Genomic DNA, 16,903 nt, shown 5'->3' on the forward strand with positions numbered 1-16,903 from the left:
TCCTTTCCCCTTTCCACAACAGACACCCTGTGAGGGAGATGGGCCTGAGAAAGCTCCAAGAGAGCTGTGACTACCCCAAGGTCACCCAGCTGGCTTTGTGTGTAGTAGTGGGGAATCCAATCCGATTCACCAGATTAGCCTCCGCTGCTCATGTGGAGGAGTGAGGAATCAAACCCGGTTCTCCAGATTAGAGTCCACAGCTCCAAACCACCGCTCTTAACCAATACACCACGCTGGCTTTTAAAAAGTTTTAAGGGTAGAAAGTGATGCAAACTAAGAAATATAACAAAATTAAAATAAAAAAAAACACCTTTAAAGCATTGTTTGCAAAACAACAATTTTCACAGCGGTAAAGAAAGCAAGCACACACATACCTTGCGCCCACAACAGTATCCCAGGGACTGCATAACAGGGTCAATTTCTTGTTCGAAGACCTCAGCAAGTTTAGTGCAAAATTTATAGACTCTGGATGTCTTGCGATTATAAAGCCAGGCGTTATTAAACATTAACCAGACATCATCCACATACTGCCACGGTTCTTGGTACTGTCCCGTATCCAATTTGCGTTTAATTGTGGAAAGATCCATGGGATTCTTCACAATGTCGAAATAATCCTTCAATTAAAAAAAGAGGAACATTTAATTAGCTAGACATTTAGATGACTAATGCCTAAACCATTCCCAAGACTTTATTAGCAGCAGCGGCATACACTGGAGACCTCACGGATATATGCTACGGGCAGCAGGCATCATCTTGATTTTCAAAAAATAAAAAAAAAATTCTAACAGTTAGAGCGGTTCCTCAGTGGAACAGGCTTCCTTGGGAGGTGGTAAGCTCTCCTTCCCTGGAGGTTTTTAAGAAGAGGTTAGATGGCCATCTGTCAGCAATGCTGAATCTGTGACCTTAGGCAGATGATGAGAGGGAGGGCATCTTGGCCATCTTCTGGTCACTAGGGGTGTGGAGGGGGGAGGTAGTTGTGAATTTCCTGCATTGTGCAGGGAGTTGGACTTGATGGCCCTGGTGGTCCCTTCCAACTCTATGATTTCTTCCAGCCTTTGATTAAAGCTACATAAAGGACTGAACTATTTAAAAAGTTTGGACAAGTCATAGAAACAAATATTATCTCTGTGGAAGACCCTCAACTAAAGAAGAAGTGACAGAAAACCTTAGCTGGAAAAAAAAAGCAAATCTTGGGGAGAATGGACCATACTAAAAAAATATATTGCAGAGCTGGTAAAAGTACAGCAGGGGTTGCAGCACCTTTCCTATGAGGAAAGACTAAAAGGTTGGGACTGTATAGTTCTAAGACAAAAGATGACAAGGGGAGACACGAAACAGGTTTATAAGATTATTGATGGGGTAGAAAAAGTAGATGGAGAGCCTGTTCCATAATACTAAAACTTTTAAAAGTTAGATGGGCAATTAAGAAGAAGAAGAGTTGGTTTTTATATGCCGACTTTCTCTACCACTTAAGGAAGAATCAAACTGGCTTACAATCTCCTTCCCCTCCCTGCAACAGACACCCTGTGAGGTAGGTGGGACTGAGAGAGCTCTAAGAGAACTGTGACTAGTCCAAGGTCACCCAGCTGGCTTCATGTGTAGGAGGGGGGAAACCAACCCAGTTCACCAGATTAGCGTCCACCGCTCATGTGGAGTGGGGAATTAAACCCGCTGCTCCAAACCACCACTCTTAACCATGCTGGCTCTCAGCTGGCTATTAAGATTTTTTTTTTTTTTTTACGGTTGATGGGCAATAGATTCATAGAATCACAGAGTTGGAAGTGGCCATACAGGCCATCTAGTCCAACCCCCTCCTCAATTCAGGATCAGCCTAGAGCATCCCTGACAAGTGTTTGTCCAGCCGCTGCTTAAAGACTGCCAGTGAGGGGGGAGCTCACTCACCACCTCCCTAGGTAGCTGATTCCACTGTCGAACAACTTACTGTACAATTTTTTTCCCTAATATCCAGCCGATACCTTTCCATCCACAATTTAAACCCATTATGGCGAGTCCTACCCTCTGCTGCCGACAGGAACAGCTCTCTGCCCTCCTCTAAGTGACAGCCCGTCAAATACTTCAAGAGAGCAATCGTGTCCCCCCTCAACTTCCTCTTCTCCAGACTGAACATTCCCAATTCCTTCAGCCTTTCCTCGTAGGGCTTCTCAGTCTCCAGGCCCCTGATCATTCAGGATGGACAAAGTACTTATTTACTCAATGAGTGAGCACAATCTGGAATTTACTGCGAGTGGAGAAAGCGTCAGCCACGAGCACTGATGGCTCCCAGAGGGGGCTGAGGCAGAAGCACGGAGGAGAGGTTGATCAGTGGCGACTGGCCACGGGGAGTGAAGGAAATGTCCACACCCAGGGGGCAGCCCGCCCACCTCTGAACACCCGTGCTCAGTTGCAGTGCCAGGGGAAGGGTCCTGGCTTCTACTAGATGGATCCCTGGTCTGATCCAGCAGGGCCCTTCTTGTGGCCACACTAGCCCTGTCTTCTTGTGGTTCAGATGACTGGAGCTGGATTCTCTATTGGGTTTAAATGTGATAATAGCCTGCCTAGGTCTGCATCATATCCATACTGAGAATACTTGTATCTACACCTGCAAGTACTTACTGTGCATTTGCTCTGCTTTGTGTTACAGCCTACAGCTACTGCTGTCCTGCCAGGGAGTGCAGCAGTGACACCAATTTCACCCAAGTCTCATTTTAAAAAAATATTCAAGTTTTTAATCTAGAGTTTGCTATACAACTGTTCTTGATTATCTGTTAAATCCAGCCAATTCTTTCTTTTAGCCTAAGTATTATTTAAATAGCTACAAAATGTAACCTGGTCTTGCAGTCAGTTCTTCTCAACCTAGAGTTATCACCCAGGTATCCTGAGATTCCCCATTTCCTTGGGATTCTGAATATGCAGCCATGCAGATATTTGCACTATTGGAAAATAAGCACACCTGGACGTGAAGTGGTCAATTGCTGTCATAAGTGGCTAAATTTCTAGATCTTGTATTTCACTGAAAAATACATTATCTTATTCAATCAGCCACCCCAAGCAGTGATACAACTATGAATTAAAAAAATTATTTTTATTGTAAATGCGTAAATAAGAGGCATTTTGAAGGAACAAACAGGAGAATTCGCTGGACCTTTCCTATTTGGCCAAGGGACTGCAATGCATTCTGCACTGCATTTTTGATAGGCTGCTGCAGTCCTAATGTGGATTGCAACAATTTATGGAGAGGGGAGAATGGGAAAGGGGGCAGAAAGTTACAGTGGCCAATAGGATTCCAGGTTAGGAACAACTCTGCTCTTTGGCCAATCACAGAAAGTGTTTTTTGTGAGGATATCTTTCAGATTTTTTCTGTACATGGCTAAGAGCATAAACAGGAGGTTCTGGTTCCAGTAGACCCCATTCCAAACAGAGGTTTGAGAGAGTTCAGTGCAAAGCTTGCCTTTAGCTGCTGTTCCTCCCTCTGCTTCGACTGCTGCATCCCTTGGATTACTACCTGCCTGCGTTCGATTCCTGCTGGCTGCCTGCTGCCTGGAGAAGAAGACGTCAAACAGTTGGAAATAACTGGTTTATTTTAAAATAATTTGGTGTGTGTGTGTGTGTGTGTGTGTGTGTGTGTGTGTGTGAAGTGTGCCTGTTGTACCTTTTAGTCTTTGGCCTGTTGGTGGGGTGGGGCTCAGAGCCTAGTGAGGCCTCAAGGTCCTTCAACTGCCCTAAGTTTGGTTTGGTTTCCCTGTTTGTTAAAAGTCATTTAAGGGTTTTTTGTATTTTTAGGGCCTTGTATGTGTGGGATGGCCCAGGCTAGCCTGATCTCGTCAGATCTCAGAAGCTAAGCAGGGTCAGCCCTGGTGAGTATTTGGATGGGAGACCACTGAGGAATACCAGGGTTGCTGTGCAGAGGAAGGCCCTGGCAAACCACCTCTGTTAGTCTCTTGCCATGAAAACCCCAAAAGGGGTCGCCATAAGTCGGCTGCGACTTGACGGCACTTCACACACACACGTGTGGGTGGCTCTGCTGTTTTTTGTTCTGAGCTGTTTTTCTTGGGTGTTTGTTTTTGGGGGCCCTTCCTTCACCCCTTCTATCTTTTTTGGAAACCCTCGTGGGACGGGGGGAGGGGGGCAGGCCAAAAATCCTTGCAAGGCCTGAGGGACTGGTTGTATTCTCCTGTTTGGCTGTGTGGTTCTTGAGGTGTCTTCTTTTTATTTGCAGTTTAGTTAGCTGCAGAGGTTTTTTGGCATTTTTTGCCCTTGTGTGGGAGGCTCTGCATTTTTATAGGCATTTCCTTTGGTTTTGTGCTCGTCACAGGGTTTTTTCTGTGGGTATCTTTCTCTGGGTTTCAGGGTTTGGAGGTGGGGACTCTTTCAGTTTTTTGCATTGTTTCTTCCTCCCCTCCCCTCCTTCCTTTCACTTTCTGGTGTTTGCTTCTCTATTGTGTTGAGGTGTCGTGGTGGGCCAGGTCCTTTCCCCATTTTTCCTTCATTTGTTTAAAGAGTGGGGGGCTTTCTGTTCATTGTTGCTCTGTTGAGTGGTGGAGTTATATTGTTGTACTCCTCCTGGCAGGTTTCATTTGAGCCATTTTGATATAGTAGTTGAGATTTAAATAGAGACTAATTTTCATAAGGACATGTTAGGAATTGGTTAAAAACCCTCAGATTTCAACTTAGGTGTAGGGCTTTAGTTTAGTTGTGGTAGGTGTTAAGAAGAGTCAAGGATCTTGTTTGCCAAATAGTTAATTAGCATACAGTAAACCTTTTCAGTGTTGGCTCTGAGCTTCATAACAATTGAAGCCAGGCGGCCTTAAAAAACTAGTTCATCAGTTCAGGCTGTAGCTTGACTTTGCAGAGGTGCTCTTCTCAATCCCTTTATCTGGAAGTGGGAGGTTGCAGTAGAGGAAACAGGACAGATATTAATGCAGTTAATTTTCACTTTTTAAAAAGTTTTGACATTCCATTTCCAGATCTCTCAGCTTCTGGATTCAGCAACTATCTGTCGAAGCACCACCAGGCAGTGCTTCTTCGGAGGGAGGGAGAGGCTGGTGAGGTGGGCAGCCACTAGCCAGCCAAGAGGCGAGTCGACCAGCGACCTCACCTCGTGCTCTCCCTGCTGCACGCATGGTAGGCAAGGGACAGCAAGCATCTCTGATGGAGATGCTTGGTGAAGGTAGAACTAGGGGCCAAGAGGTGGGAAGTAGGTGGCAGCGAGATTATTGCTACTGATGGGTGGCCCTTCAGAGCTGTAGAAGACATCAGCTTCTGTAAGCTGCTCCAAGATTCCTATCCCTGGTACACGTCCCGTTCTTACACCACGATGAGAAGGAGAGTGATGCCCTTGTTGTACAGGGCTGCCAGGGACCACGTGAAGGCACAATTGACCCATGCTTGTGGGGAGAGGTATGCAGTTTACGTCCAACATATGGACCTGCCCTCAGGCGCATCATGCATACCCCCTCTCTGATGGCGCACTGATGGCAACTGTATGGTGTTGTGGGTGGGGGGAGACCAGTGCCAGGTAGGGTAAGGGCCGATGGACTCTGTTCCACCAACAGATAGCAGGCTGGGTAGGCAGGAACACCACCGTGGGCTTCATGGTGACTGATGGCAGCACAAACACCACGGCAGTGGCATCAGGCCTGAAAGCACACTGACTGTGTGGCCCACCTTTTCCACTTCGTGGTTAAGGATGCCTTGGGTCCAGGTTCTACAAAGAATCCCAGGCTGGATGCCGCGACTCGTGCCTTCCCGCATCTCCTCCAGAAAGGTCACTTCTCATGCAGTGTGAAGGACACCCATCTGCTGAGATGAAGGCGCTGACAGGCATGCCAAAGCACCACCTGTTCAGCAACATCAGCACTTGCTGGAACTCCACCTAGACCATGCTTCAGCATTTGGTGGAGCAGAAGGGAGCCCTCACCACCTTGTTCTGTGAGACTGAGGTGGTACGGAAAGAGAGCCAGCTCAACCGGTTGACTATCTCTCAGACTGTGGAGATCCTTGAGCCTATATGCAGTTGATCTCGTCTGACACGGCAACGCTAGCTCTAGTCATTCCCACGACTTATGAGAACTTGACCATGTTTCTGGAGCCAGCTGAAGGACGTGCAGACTTGCTTTCAGCAGTGCTTGACCTGGTGAAGACGTGCCATGACCAAGAGATCATGACCAAGAGATCAAATCAGCAAAACACACCAATGCCACGCTGATACTCCTCTGTCATCTAAACGATTCTAATACACAAATTTATGCAATTAATTGACAAATTTGGGGAAATCTCAGGGTACAAGGTCAACTGGGAGAAGCCTACAGCCATGTCAATCAGTCAAGCCTCAATCCCTCCCTTTAAAGGTGGGCCTGTTCAGTTGAGCAAGTGGCATGCTAAATATTTAGGGTGGCTGAAGCTAAAGAACATCAGGGATGCCTTACTTACTCATTCATTTATTTTTCAAATTTGTAGCCTGCCCTCCCCACCAAACCAGCTGAAACAAACTGAATCACAGAAACATAGAATCATAGAGTTGGAAGGGACCACCAGGGTCATCTAGTCCAACCCCCTGCACAATGCAGGACATTCACAACTACCTCCCCCTCACACCCACAGTAACCCCTACATGCCCAGAAGATGGCCAAGATGCCCTCCCTCTCATCATCTGCCTAAGGTCACAGAATCAGCATTGCTGACAAATGGCCATCTAACCTCTTCTTAAAAACCTCCAGGGAAAGAGAGCTTACCACCTCTCGAGGAAGCCTGTTCCACTGAAGAACAGCTCTAACTGTTACAAAATCCTTCCTAATATCTAGACGGAAACTCTTTTGATTAATTTCAGCCCATTGGTCCGACTTTCTGGGGCAACAGAAAACAACTTGGCACCATCCTCTATATGACAGCCCTTCAAGTACTTGAAGATGGTTATCATATTACTCAAGTCTGTTATCACAGTCTCAAGTCTCTCAGTCTTCTCCTCTTCAGGAGAAGATGACCCACACAGATGGAAAATGGTGACACTAATATTGTGGGGAAAATATATTAACAGAGAACATTATTTTACAATTAATCTATATAAACTGGGGATTTCCAGTTTAATTGCCACAGATATTCTTTTATCTTGATGAATCCACAGTTATATGGGGGGAGGCAAAATACCACATACAGCACATAAGACACTCCCAAGAGATTGGAGGGGTGTATTATACCATTTTACAATGGTTTTCCAGCTGTGAGATTATGGGATGATAAATCAACCAAAAAAGGAACAGTCTCTGTGGGCTAGACTTGAAATTCAATACATGCAAATGCATTTTGGAAAGCACCGAATACACAACATCTCAGAATCCCATCTCTATACTATCCTTCTACCATGGACTCAGGCTTTAATCTTTAGGCTTGGACCCATGTTCTCATGGTGATTTTACACTGTTGTCAAAGTAGCCCAACAACTAACCACTTTGAGAAAGGACAACAGAAAACCTATCTATGCTGGATGGCCCATTTCAGGGTCATTGCCCCTCCCCCGACACCTCTGGGGTGTGCTGTACAGTTCCTACTGCCTGCTGCATTTGCACCCCACTCTGTAAAAAAAAAAAAAGGGTAAAGGTCCCCTGTGCAAGCACTGGGTCATTCTGACCCATGGGGTGACGTCACATCCCGACATTTCCTAGGCAGACTCTGTTTATGGGGTGGTTTGCCAGTTCCTTCCCCAGTCACCCTCCCTTTACCTCCAGCAAGCTGGGTACTCATTTTACCGACCTCGGAAGGATGGAAGGCTGAGTCAACCTTGAGCCGGCTACCTGAAACCGACTGCTGTTGGGATCGAACTCTGGTTGTGAGCAGAGCTTGGACTGCAGTACTGCAACTTACCACTCTGTGCCACGGGGCTCCTAACTCTGTACACAACCAGAAAGTGCTCAGTAGAAAAGCCCCCATGACCCTCAGGAAACATTTTGCACATCATTTTGGAGGGAACAATTGCATAAAGCCCCTGTCCCTCTCTTTCTAATTGCTCTAAGGGTCTATGGAACTATGGGAGGGGGACTCTGGTTACAGATTCCCAATTAGAAGGACCTCACCAAAGCAGGCTGATGGGAGTTTTCTGTGCTTGACCCCTAGTGGTGAGTGAGAGGCTTCCCATCTGCATTAAACCATTTGGGATTTGTGGCTTTCTTTCTGGGGAACAAGGGTACCCACCCTCCCTGCATCAGACCTCCTCCCCCCCATCTCGTGTTTGCCCAGACATATACTGGTTATATCTTCTTTTGCTCCTGCATCCCTGCAAGCGTAGATCCAGTGTGGCCCATACCCATACACCACCAATTCCTCCTCGTATGGAGAAAAGGAAAGAAGATGGAAAGGCTATACCCAGTATGCCTTTCATAACAAGGAAACAGAACTCCAAGCTGAAGCACAGCTTGGTCTACTGAAGGCGGAGAAACTACAGTATGCACTCGTATGATGACAGAGATCTTGAAGATGACACACACTCTCTCTTTCTTTTTGCAGAGACAGGAGGGTGAGAGTTTCTGGTTAAGGGGCAATACCTCACTGTCCAACACAAAGTCAGCCTCTTTTCCTTCAAGTCTGCCTCCGAGGATGACCACAGCCCAGCAGCACTAACTCTTTATGAAGTCTGTTGTTAGAATGTCTGTCTTGGTAGCCGCCATCAAAAGACACCAGGAAGCACCTTCCTCCCACCAATAAATATCAAACAGATACAGCATATGGACAATTTAAAATAAGAGGCATTTTCCCATGGAAGGCTCCAAGCTGGATCTCAACCAACTGTGCCTCAGGACCAAGTTATAAACTGAGGAAGATTTCCTCTCTTGCTCTCTAGAGCTCCCTCGAAGCTGGAACAGATTTTTTTGTGGAGGGCGTCCTCCTCTGAGTACCCAACCATCTCTCCCTGGCACCAAATGCTTCAAAACAGGGCCCTGCTCATAAGGTTTGTGTTTTTGAAGAAATGGGAAATTCATTCCGAACTTGAAATATGTCCTAAAAGGGGGTGCTGAAGTTCCTCAGAGCAACCCCTCCCCCTCTGGCTTCACCACATTTCCTCTCAGCTGTCACTTGGGAAGGACATACTGACGTTACCGAGGCCGGACCTAGGGCCCCGCACACAGCTGCGCCAGACAAAGGAGAAGGTTTCATCACAAATAACTCACCGGAATGCCCAAGAGCTGAGGATCCACAGGCTGTCTGAAGGGCAGAGACTCGGGGTCCTGTCGATACAAGGCTTCCAGGGTAGGCATGAGGGCCTGGCGCAGCTCTTCGGGTTTAAAGACTGTGAAAAGTATTCTGATCAGTCAACGCCAATCACCCTACAGACCTCGAATAATTTCCTTACCCCCCAAGCAACGACAGAACATGCTTGTTAACTCACAGAATGGCCACAAGCTGCCTTTAAAAGAAGCTTAGGCTGGTCTAGGGTGCCTTTTAGTAATGACAGGCAAAGGCGAGTCGCCACAGTGGTGACTGCCCAGAGGCAAAGGGCAAACGTCCCTCTTGCCCACAGCACTGAAGGCATCTGCCCAGCCACCGGCCAAGACAGAAGGCTGAGCCAGAGGCAGTTCCTGCCCTGCGTCACGATGGCCAGACAAGAGTGAGCGGCAAGAGAAAGAGGAAGGCGGGTGCTGCAGACGTACTCTTTTTCCTCGGCTGGGATGGAGACGTGGACTGGGAAGGGGCGCCACCGCCGCCACCACCGCTGTCATCCTCCTCCTTTGTCTCTGGCTTCTTTCCCTCTATTTCCATGGGCTCGTGCTTGATCTCCAGGCCGTTGGACTCTTCTTTGGCTTGTGGGGGCCCTTGCAAGACCTCCTCCAACTGAAGTAGAAGAGACAAAATGCAATCTCACCCGCAGTGTAAACCGACACAGTCAAGCACACTTGCCAGCAAAGGGAGGGAGAGGCCCCCTGTCATTTGCCTCCTAACGCTGAGTGTGCACTTGGAGACAGGGTACCTCTGGCTTGGGCTCCGCTGGTGCTTCGCCACACTCGGGCTCTGCTTTTCCAGGCTTGACTTCTGGTTTCGCCTCTTGCACATGTGTGTCGTGCCCAAGCTGCTGGGTGTTGACATCCACACTGGCAGCAGAGCCTGGGGTCGGAACCCGGTTTTCAATGCTTGCAGCTGCTTGAGATAGCTGACAAAGAGAAAAAGGATACAAAGAAGTGACGTTGCATTCTGGCACGGCACATGAAACGCCATGGGCAGCAGATGCCCTGAAGACAGTGGCCAGGTAACGTGCCTCCCTCGACTCAGAAAGTAGCGCGAAAGATTAAAATGGGGAAGATTCAAATTAGGGAACTCTGATCAATGGCAGTGTATACTTAGGGTACACATCTTTAAATGCACCTGGCTCCCTAACATGTTTTGGATCTTGTCCCCTCTATAAAAAGCTGTTTGTGGAGCCCTGGCCTTTTTATATATTACAGATCTTGTCCCCTCAGGCTCACAGCTCGCCTTCTTTGCCTGCCACTGTTGGGCTCAGAGCTTGAGCAAAGGAACTAAGAAGGTACAATTAATGGGGGGGAAACTGTATCCAGTTTTGAACTCCTTCAGTGCAAACTGGATCAGAACCAGGGTAATAACTCAAGAAAGGGCCTTCTCCGTTGTGGCACCAAAACTCCCTCCCCAAGGAGATTTTTCTGTCTCCTTCTAATGATGTCTTTCGCCAGCAGATGAAGACTTTTTTGTTTCATTTGGTATATACTGCCCATAAGGGTTACTGGCACCCTTTCTAGAGTTGTTTGTTTACGTGCTTTAATTACATGTTATATTTTAACTGTATTGTAATTGTTTAAATGTTTAAATGCTTTCATGTTTGCCATCTTGTGGATCCTAATTGGATGGAAAGTAGGCATTAAAATATTTTAAATAAAATAATTAACAGTGCCACCATTATCAGATAAGAACTATTGTGGCGGTATCAGTCTTTTTCTGGTCAAATAATCACTTTCTTTTGTGTACTAAATCTTGTATTTTCCATTTTGAATTTTTTCCTACCTCCTAGATGGCAAAAACTAAGACACACGCTGGCCCAGTTCGGAGCCAGTGGACTCCCCCCACCCTCCATGTTTTAGGCCCCTTGCACACCAGACTTGCAACAGTTTACTTAAAAATTAATAAAGGGATTTTTTTTAAAAAAAACCTTTGTCTCACTAGTTTCTTAAAAGTTTTAAAATAAACAGAATTTCTAAAAAATGAGATGAACAGGAAATCTTGGCAAGCACCTACTGATGAAGGGAGTTTTGCCAACGCCAGCTGCTTCTGGGCTGTGCCACTGGGGAGCATGAGGGGAGGAGGCTCGCTTGTGGCTGGGCAGCATTCCCCGGAAGCCTCGCTGCCCTCTGGCACAAGGGGGTGGGGGCTCAAAACACGTAAACACATTTCCGGGCAGAATTTTTTTTAAAAGCCTGACACTTCTGCAACCAGGCTACCTCAAGGGTTCCTTCCCTTGCCTCCCCCCCAGCTGAAATGTTAAAAAAAAAAGGTACCCGGAGTGGGGAGGAAATCCCCCCAAGAGTTATCATTTGCCTCCATCCTGAGTTTGAAAAATGGTTTGCTGTGTGTCAGGTATGCTTAAAAAACAAAAACCCACAGATTCATGCACATACATAGCATAGGATGCAGTGGTCTGATTTACTGGGTATATTTACCATTTCACCAACAGAAAACTAACTCAAACTTTCAAATTTCACAAATAAGCCAAACAGATTGCATACAAAATTTATGTTGTTAAAGCAGAAAAATATCAGGGTTGGTAAGGAAGGCTGCCCCCGCCCCACATTTTGTTCTTTCCTCATGGCTTCAAAATTTTCACAAGTTTTACATCTCAAGACATTCCCTGTCCCAAGAAGCTTCCACCTCAGTTCCGACAAAGGAAAAGACACCGGGATAGCAAGGGAAGAACACTTTCATGTTGTTACAGCACCTTCAGATTTAAAGGAAACAAACCTTTCTGCTGTATAGCTGCCTTCCATCGGGTCCCTGTTCTTCATCCAAAGCAACGCAGAACACATTCCCTCCCACCCACGGGGCTTTGCAAACCCGCCTCAGTAACAGGAGAGGCAAATTACTCACGGGTGTGGCAGGGGCCTGGGCGGAGGCTGGCTGATGTGGAGGTGGCTGCGGGGTTGGCACAGAGGGGGGCTGCACTGGAGTCTGAGGCCGCGGCGTGGCTTGATTCTGCGCGGCCGCTTGCCCGGACGGTGTGCTTTGCGTCTGCATGGCGTTTGGAACGGAGCCAGCTACTGGGGTGGGGGCTTGTCCTGAAGCAGAGACTGGCGTGGCTGGCTGGGCAGGCACTGCTGGCTGTGGAGGGGTCTGGTGCTGAACAGATGGCACGCTTGCCATAGGAGGCACAGGTTGATGAAGGGGCGGCTGGGTCACCGGAGGACAGGAGAGCTGACTACTTTGTGGTCCTAGTATAGCCACAGAATTTGGAAGAGCTGCACCGGCAACTTGTCCCTGCTAGAAAGACACAACAGTCAGCAAGTCATCAGATCTGCTTACACAGAGAAGCACAGGAGCAGAGGCGCCTCAGCACAGGAGTCGCCACGAGGGCTGATATCTCAGGCACCTCACTGGGTTGGCAAACTCTGCTACCCCTGTCGCCCCTCCTCCGCAAGCAGTATTCCCAAGCCCAATATTACTACTCCCAGTAATATTGGAATCAGGAATCCTGTTGGGGAGGCAGGAGTGATGAGGGAGAGCTCTACAGCTGGTTGACGGTGCATTAGCCCTTTAAGTTTTAAAGCACCATGACTTCCTATGGGGGACAAGCTGGACTCCGAACACTGGAGACCAGGTCTACCCCCTAGGAAATAATGGCCCCATAAAATTTAAAGAGCCAACACACCAACAACCAACTGTTGAGCACTGTGGGGGGTGGAGGGCAGCAGACCTGAGCTCTGGTCTATCACCCATATGAGGATGCCAGGCAAGACCTGGACTTACCTGTTGGATGAGAGCCCGTCTCCGATCTTGAAGCCCTTCATGGCCCCAGGTCTGTGTTCCTTCCTGCCCCTTTACAAGCCTGCCTGGAGAGCAGCAGGCGGATGGGGGGTGGGCTGCAGCTGAGCGGCCAAGCCTCATGGGAGAATAGCCCACCAGGCACAGCTGTGGCATGCCCCCCCCATTTTCCCACTGTTCTACAGGCATGAAGGATTAATGGCCCACGACTGCTGGTGAGGTGCCTTAATTTCCTACAGGGTAAACTTGGCCTCAGGAATGCAGAGGTCAGGCCTCTTTCATAACGCTCCAGGACTGACAGTTTGATGATTGGTTCTAAAATGTTTCCAGGTATAGACGTCAAGCTGATGATTACTGCTGAGGTGGGGAAGAGCAACTCTAGCAGTCACTATAATGAATGCTAGACATGAAAGGTCAAATAAATTCCTGACTTGTCTTGCTGACAACTTCCTATTCCAGAAAGTGGACAGGGAAACAAGGGGGTCTGCTATCTTAAGACTTGATTCTCACCAACAGGGAAGAACAGGTTGATGAGGTGAAAGTAGTAGGCACCCTGGGTAGGAGTGACCATGTCATCTTGGAATTCACAACCTTGGGGAAAGGAAAAACTGTACGTAGTCACACATATAGGTTGGACTTTAGGAACGTAAATTTTAACAAGCTTAATCTTATGCTGGGTAGAATCCCAAGGTCAGAAATACTTAAGGAGATGGGAGTTCAAGAAGGGTAGGAGTTTCTTAAAAATGAAATACTGAAGGGGCAATCCCAAACCATTCCTATGAGAAGGAAAAATGGGAGAAGCCTAAAGAGGCCAGGGTGGCTCCACAAACAGCTTTTTAAAGATTTGAGAAATACAAAAAACTTATTTAGGAAGTGGAAGGAGGGCTTTATAATCTAGGATGCATATAAATAAATAATCAGTGCTTGTAGGGAGAGTGTTAGGAAAGCTAAAGCTCAGTATGAGCTTAGGCTAGCAAGAGATGCTAAACACAACCAAAAAAGGGAAATTTTAACAGGTGATGAGGAGAGTGCAGAACTGCTCAATTCCTACTTTTCCTGTTTTCTCTTGCGAGGGAAACGGTACTCAACATGGCAAAAACACAACAGATGATAAGGAAAGGGAGTTGCAGCCTAGGATCAGCCTGGCTCCAGCTGGGGATTGAGGGCGGGATAAAAATCTTAATAAATATATAAATAAATAAAATAGGGGTAGTATATAAACACCTAGTTTCTTTAAATGAAACAAAGGCCCCAGGGCCAGATGAATTGCATCCAAGGGTACTCAAAAGAACTTGCAGATGTAATTTCTGAGCCCCTATCTATTATTTTTGAGAATTTTTGGAGAACAGGTAAGGTGCCAGAAGACTGGAGGCGGGCAAATGTTGTCCCCCACCTTCAAGAAGAGGAAAAAGAGGATAGGGGTTACTGACCCCTCAGTTTGACATCTATACCTAGAAAAGTTTTAGAACAAATCAGTCAGTCAGTCCTTGAGCATTTAGAAAGGATGGCTGTAATTACTAAGAGCCAGCACAGGTTTCTCAAGTCGTGTCAGACTAACCTTATCTCTTTTTTTGAAAAAGCTACTGAATCAGGGGAATGCTGTGGACATATTTTGTCTTGATTTCAGTAAGGCTGTTGATAAGGTTCCACTTAATATTCTTTTTGACAAGTTGGTAAAATGTGGCTTAGATCCTATTACTGTTAGATGGATCTACAACTGGTTGACACATCACACACAAAGAGTGCTTGTAAATGGTTCTTCACCCTCTTGGAGAGGAGTGACAAGTAGAGTGCCTCAGGAATCTGTCCAGGGCCTGTGTGTTGTTCAACACCTTTATAAATGATTTGGATGAAAGAATAGAGGGGGTGCTTATTAAATTTGCAGCAGATTATTTTGCAGTGAATTATTTTGTTGCTGGAGGAAAGAGCCTACCAAACCATTACTGAAAAGCCTGACATTTCAGACGCAGTACAAAAAGTCCACAATGCATTGAGCAAAGCGAGTGCAGTGGTAGATCAGAGTAAGAAAAGACTCTCTTGGTACCTGATCACGATGGGCAGCCATGTTAGTCTGTCTGTAGCAGTAGAAAAGAGCACAAGAGCCCAGTAAAGAGTCGTTAAAGACAATCAAAATATCTGGAAGGGTAGGAGCGTTCATGAGTCACAGCTCATGAACCCTGCCAGAAGTTTTGTTTGTCCTTTAAGGTGCTACTGGACTCTTGTGCTCTTTTTCTCTTGGTATCTGGAGACTGTAGAAGCTTTGCTGGAAAACTTATAAATGGTGCAGTCATATCTGAAAACCAAAGTCTAAAAGACTGAGCCTCTTCCGTGATCCACGTGGGGCAACTGGAGCAATAAATACTGCTGCGGAATCCTGGGCCCAGAGCTGCCGGAGACCCTTAGCTGAGCAAGGAGAACGACACTGAGCAACCTGGTGTCCCCGCGTTGCCCCTCAGGAGGGGAAGGTAATACCCAGAGACTTCTGGCACTCGCGGGAACTCCCTGCATGCCAAGGCTCCAGACACAAACACACAAGGTAAATCTGGGCTCCTGGATGTTTCTGTTAAAAACCACCTGGGATTTCTTGTACAGAAAATGGGATGGCACACATGCAATGCAAAATAATCCAACATTACACCAGTATTCATATAAAACATATGGATATATTTTATTTTGATGGATTATTTCCTTTCTTGTGTTGTTCTTTTAGGGTTTAGGGATACTCTTCAATGTGCATAGTATATTTGTTTTTTTAAATTAAACAACAACGAAAACCTTGGACAATTGAAATGCTGAACAAAAGCTGGCCACACCACCAAATGGCTCTGGAGACACAAAGAACCCTACCTGTGATACTGCGGCCTGCGTTGCTGATTGCCCCATGGCCACACTGTTGACATTCATGGCTCCAGCGGAGGCAGGAAACTGATTTTGTGGCAGGAACTGGGTTTGGGTAGAGGCTTGACCCATCAGGCTGTTGGAATGGGCTCCCATCACGGTCTGAGGCGGAGGCATCCGTGAAGGGGACACGGCCATCTAGCACACAAAGCAACCAGCTGACAGTCAGAATCTGGCCCACAAGCTTTGTGTGCCAAATGGAGCCATTTGAAAGGGAGGAGGGAAACGAAGCACCTCCAAACGCTGAAAGTGACCCTTCAACGTTTTTCTGAATCAAACAAGATTTACAATTTAAATCATTTACATTTCACGAGAAAATAAAATACAAAACATGTGGACCTGGATATCACAGCCTCCCCACTCCCCCCTGATGTGTCCCTACCCTCACTTCCAAAATTTTCAGCATAATGGATTGGCAAATATATTTTAGCAACCCTCTTGGTGTAGCAGTGCCAGAGCAGGTTCGGGGGAGGGGGATGGGACGGGACCCAGGTTCCAATTCCACTTTCCTTGCTGGGTGACCTTGGACCACTCTCCCTCCCTCAGCCTCTAACCAACCCCTCAGGGTTGTTGTGAGGATTAAAAGGAGAGAGGGGAGAATGCCGCAAGCCCCTTTGGGTCCCCAGCGGGAAGACGTGCAGGGCACAAATCTCTACATAAAACGGAATAACTATATTTGAAATATAAACAGTTAATCTGGCACAGTAAACAGAGAAACTTACGGCCCTAAACCGTTTATTTAATCCCAAAGTCCTTGTGCTGAAATGGGCCAAAGATAACCGTCTGGTCTTTCCACAGCATTCTACGAGTTAACTTTTACACAAAGACGTGATGACCAAAATGATACTAACTGCTGGAACGGAGCTCATGTTGTTCATCTGGACAGGGTGGTTCATTGGAGAGGCCGCACGGGGTCCCAGGGGTGCCTGAGGCATCTGGACATTCCCTATGGACATAGGGTTAAACTGATTCACTCCCACTCCTGCAAAATGCACCCCCAGAACAGCTCGTTAGGAGCAATGAACCCAAACACTTCTCA

General features: G+C 46.9%; 1 protein-coding gene across 1 annotated transcript in view; it reads right to left on the reverse strand.

Annotated features, from left to right (window-relative positions):
* The window catches only part of CREBBP (CREB binding protein), a 128,376-nt gene that overhangs the window by 55,792 nt on the left and 55,681 nt on the right, over nucleotides 1-16,903 (reverse strand). The window contains exons 12-18 of the mRNA XM_056866166.1: nucleotides 16,716-16,846; nucleotides 15,814-16,002; nucleotides 12,076-12,465; nucleotides 9,956-10,135; nucleotides 9,639-9,819; nucleotides 9,159-9,277; nucleotides 375-614 (exon numbers count right to left, since the gene is read on the reverse strand). Coding sequence (XP_056722144.1) covers nucleotides 375-614; nucleotides 9,159-9,277; nucleotides 9,639-9,819; nucleotides 9,956-10,135; nucleotides 12,076-12,465; nucleotides 15,814-16,002; nucleotides 16,716-16,846 — 1,430 coding nt within the window. The remainder of the gene's footprint in view (nucleotides 1-374; nucleotides 615-9,158; nucleotides 9,278-9,638; nucleotides 9,820-9,955; nucleotides 10,136-12,075; nucleotides 12,466-15,813; nucleotides 16,003-16,715; nucleotides 16,847-16,903) is intronic.

This window comes from Euleptes europaea, chromosome 21, assembly GCF_029931775.1.
Source record: "Euleptes europaea isolate rEulEur1 chromosome 21, rEulEur1.hap1, whole genome shotgun sequence".
In the NCBI taxonomy this organism is placed as follows: domain Eukaryota; kingdom Metazoa; phylum Chordata; class Lepidosauria; order Squamata; family Sphaerodactylidae; genus Euleptes; species Euleptes europaea.